At 40.0% G+C, this 4,562-nt stretch overlaps 1 protein-coding gene across 1 annotated transcript; it reads left to right on the top strand.

Annotated features, from left to right (window-relative positions):
* Nucleotides 1-1,378: 1,378 nt before the first annotated feature.
* On the top strand, nt 1,379-3,037 carry LOC147896088 (uncharacterized). The gene is made up of 3 exons (XM_087382214.1): nt 1,379-1,435; nt 2,430-2,465; nt 2,552-3,037. Exons 2-3 carry the CDS (start codon nt 2,457-2,459, stop codon nt 3,035-3,037), a joined length of 495 nt encoding a protein of 164 aa, XP_087238340.1. The 5' UTR covers nt 1,379-1,435; nt 2,430-2,456.
* Nucleotides 3,038-4,562: the final 1,525 nt, after the last annotated feature.

Here is a 4,562-nt window from a genome sequence, read left to right as displayed (position 1 = left end):
AGTAGTCTAGAGCCTTTTTTTCTCTGCCAAGGTGTGAAGGTCTTCATGTTCATTATCTTTTCTACTGTGCATAGTTTCGCTGGCGAAACTAGTCTCAACCCTTTTTTTGTCTGCCAAGGTGTGAAGGTCTCATGTTCATTATCTTCATCATCATCTTTATCAATCATCTTCATGTTTAGCTTCATCATTTTCTTGGACCTTGGAAGCACCTTGGCTATGGCAAACAACGCAAAAACTTAGCTATGTAGACAACAGTGCTTAGAAGCTATGGAAAGGAGCCTCGGCACATGCATAGGTGAAGCGTGATCGCAGAAAGACAAACAATGCATAGCTTCATCGAAATGGCCTTCCTGCAATTTCCACCAGAGTCTCGCTCCTGATAACGCGAATAAGCGTCTCGTCATCAGTTCCTACACCTTTCATTGATTTGTACAAAACTTGCACACAAAAACTTTCTGAAAAACTTCAGGAACCACTTGCAAAGATGGCAATCACCAACATCTGCAATGTGTGGCATAGCACATGGATTCCGAAATTGATACCTTTGCAAAGTGTTTTGCGGGGTTGCTTATACATTTCGTCACTGCTCTTACGGTCTCGTAAAATTTTGCAAAGCAATTCCCCTGAACTTTCTTGAGAACCTATTCAAAAGAAGCAATTCACGACCAATTCAGCAATGTCACCACTATAGTGATCACTAGTGCTACAGTCAAAGAGGCAATTAACAACCAGTTCAGCAATATTATCACTATAGTCCCTCCTAGTGTGCGCAGTCTATCAAAGCCTCTCCTAGTATGGCCGAGGCTCTTGCCGCATAGAAGAACGAACCCCAAAAACCCTTTTGCATCTTCATCTGACTCAAAGGAGCCAGTGTGTTGTCCCTATCGACGTAAAAAACTATTGTGTCTGCCGCTCCTATGTCTACTACTCCTACAGCTGCAGCTTTTGTCCTTTGCTCTCACCAGCTCACCCGACCGAGAATGGATCATTGACTCCCTCCCGTACTATGATTCAGGGACTTTCAGGGGCTTCGTTGGCGACAACTCTACAAAGGAACCCTCAACACTCATCTCACTCATCTCACTAGCACTCATCCCTCAGATTCTACCTTCTGTCAAAACAGCATGCACTCATCCCTCAGATTCCACCTTCTGTCAAAACGGCATGCACTGTTACCACCACACCACGACTATTACCATTGTTACCATTTGTGACCACACCACCGGCCAAATTGTCTGGAGTGCTTTGCATGGCTCTATAAACTCTCCACCCTCTCTTCTCTTACTGGCTCTGCTCTGAGTGATTTATGGCACTACAAATTAGAGAAGAGCAGAAAGCGCAAAGAAAGACGAACGGAAGAGAGCAAGAGAGAGTTAAAAGAAGAAGCAAAAGCAGTGCGCACTCGCTCGCCTGAGAGAGCGAAAGTGAAAAGAAGGTAAATGCATCAACAAGTAGAAGATGCTGGGGGGGAGGTGGAGTGGAGCAGCATACTGCTACGCTCGTTTTTGATGGAGTGTCCATTGGCGACTCCATCTCTTGGTCCTCTCAGTGGAGACCGCCTTGCATTTCTTTTCTGCCAGTAGAACCTCACCAAATGCTTTTCGTGTTCCATCCCCACAAAGTTCATCGTCGCCCTTCTCCAGCTCATAGTCCTATCATCGAAACACAAATCCCACTTCCATACATGAGCACGTAGAACTTTTCCCCCGAGAAGACCGTAGTACTGAACCCGAAATCACCGAACCCAGGTGGGACGTTCTCTACCCATGCATTCCTCCAGGCCCTATGCCTCGAATCATATACCTAGAAACTAGTTTCGCTGTCGAAACTAGTTTGGAGCCTTCTTTTCTCTACCTCCACTCCATCATTAAACACAAGAATGACATACTACAAGAGACTCTCTCTCCTATAGTGATATGCTTTCACTAGCGAAACTATATTCTGAGCCTTTTGCCCTACGCCTCCTATCCAACATTTTGTGCCCCCTTTGCTGTTTCATTTCTCTGGCTCCTCCCCCCCTTGCCCAGTTCCTTTTAGGCCTACCAAGAGCCAGAGCGCAGTTATTATATATAGTGCAAACTTCTTCAAAATCTTGTGGATCACACATGTAATAGCTATCGGTTCATACCTCTGGATATGGTTTCACCAGCAAAACTATGATCTTGCCTTCTTCACACACTGCTAGTTATAGTTGAAGGGAGCCTCGCCCATAACACGAAATTTTTATTCTTAACTTTGCATTCTGTTATCAAAATAATGTATTGAGGAACTCCATTTTTTTCAATCATTTAAAAGATGTTTCCATTGGCAAAACTATGAATGGCATTTTTATTTGATCATTTGAAAGATGATTTCACTCTGTCATTTTTCATTTAATCATTTCAAAGATAGTTTCACTGTGTCATTTATTTGTTTTTCTTCTTGTGCAGGTGAGCTTATTGAAAGTTGTGCAACAAATGCCTCCAGTAAGTTTGGTTTCTTTTTCTTTTTCTAGTTGCATTTCACCTTTGTATTTTTGCAAATCTTGTAATTGAGTTCTTCAAACGTGTAGAGAAAGAAACGTGATGTGTCTAGTCCTATCACAAGGAAAGGTGGCAAAAGGAAGAAGCAAGAGTCAGAGGTTAAGAATGAACTGAAGGAGCTTGAGCAAGTTGACATTGAAAATGATATTGAGGATCCTGGGGACAACAAGGATAAAACTATAGATGATCCATCCAACAAAGCAGGAGTTAAAGATGATGTGGAGGATATCATTCCAGAGTGTGTTGAGAGACCATCAGGTCCAGATATTTTAGAGCTTCTTACAGTAACTAAAGAAATTCCACCTCCTCGAATTCCCTTGTGTCGTTGTCTCATAAACCCAGTTGTGCGTCAAATTAGGAATGATTTGACCATTTTGAAAAGAGCATTTGAAACAGAGGGATACATTCCGACAAAAGGGTCTTTTATTCTATCTATCAAAATGCCTTATGGGTCTTCCAAGGATGTTGATGATGTCACAAAGAGAATTTTGGGACAAGAATTAGAGCTTAATTAATGATGAGTTTGAATCAGAGATAATTGGCACACCATGGAGATTTTTATCAAACAAAATGTTCTTCGTGTGGGAAGGAAATCATCGTACGGCATCTTGGATGGAAAGCATAGAAGAGCTTTACACAAATATCAAGTCTAGACACATTAGAGTGCAAGCTCAAATTATTGAGCTGGAAGCAAAGGATGAGCTTAAGCTTGTTGCTCCTCTACAAAGATTTAACCTGTAAGCCTTGTTGTTTATGTTCACTATATTGAGCAAGAGGGTTGGATTATTTGTATAATCCTTGAGATGGTAAGTGCTTGTAAATGAAACCAATTTTGATCCATTTAAGTCAATGGTTACAGGCTTAATGAAGATGCAATTGTTGTTACCAATCTCAAGGATTATTTGTACCACACAAGCACACTTGTATCTTGTGATGCTCAATATTTTACTCAGGATTTTAGTGAGGAGGAGAAAAAAGCTATTGAGTTGGCAAGACAGAAAGAGGTTGGAAGTGGACAAAGGGTGTGGTATCCCCTCACCCAAACTATTCTTGGGAGGATGGTATTCGCTGTAAGTATTAGTTCTTTAGTTTATATATTTTCTTTTTTTGTGACTTTGCTTTGTGTTCCAATAACATTATGATGAGATTATCTATTTATGTTGAAAGGGGAAATGGAAATCTGATTTTGAGGCTCAATGCAAGAAATTGCATTCTTCCATGCCAAAGGATGAGAGAGAGTTCAAGATTCATCATGAGATTAAAAAGACTGTGGGAGCAACATATCGAAGAAAAATTACACATGTAAGTTTTCAATTTACCAAATTTTGTATTTATAGATCACAAATTTGAATTTGTACTCCACAAAATTCTACGTTTTATATCTCAGATATTTGAATTTATAGTTTGCAAATTTGAATTTATAGTTTTCAAATTCTAATTTTACAACTCATAACCATAATATATGATTTGAAAATTATAAATCTATAGTTACAACTTGCAAATTTTTAGTTTGTACTTTGAAAACCTTAATATATGGTTATTTGTGTGTATCAAAGTCTCTTCTAAAACTTTACTATTTGGCAAATGGTTTCAATAGTCAATCCTTCCCATGGCAAGGAGTGGTTTAATATCCTTTGGAATTTACCATTTGAGGATACATCAATGAAGATCACTTTGGAGAAGCTTTACCAAGTATCAATTGCAAGCTGTTCCAAGGCAAAGCAACTATCTATTCTTTCTCTTCTTGGTGCAGATGACAATCTAAAGGAGAGTTATGGATGCCTATGACTGACCATGGTTTCATACCTTGGCTTGCAAAAGAAGTATGGATGGACCATGTGTTGACAGATGCTGGGCGATTGCTTGACCCAGTGATGAAATCATCAAGCATTGAGGGTGCATCTACACTTCCAGACAGTCCTTCTATTCTGGAATACTTTGATGGCATTATAGTGAGACACGGGCCTTTTTTTTTTAGCCTTTTGATTCATTGATGACAGTTGCTGTTGTTCCATCCAAGCAAGTCGATCTTACAAATGC

The sequence above is a fragment of the Dipteris shenzhenensis genome, chromosome 12 (assembly GCF_047967505.1).
Source record: "Dipteris shenzhenensis isolate YYH24624 ecotype China chromosome 12, Dip_SZ_1.0, whole genome shotgun sequence".
Taxonomy (NCBI): domain Eukaryota; kingdom Viridiplantae; phylum Streptophyta; class Polypodiopsida; order Gleicheniales; family Dipteridaceae; genus Dipteris; species Dipteris shenzhenensis.
This window is presented reverse-complemented; position numbering and strand designations above follow the sequence as displayed.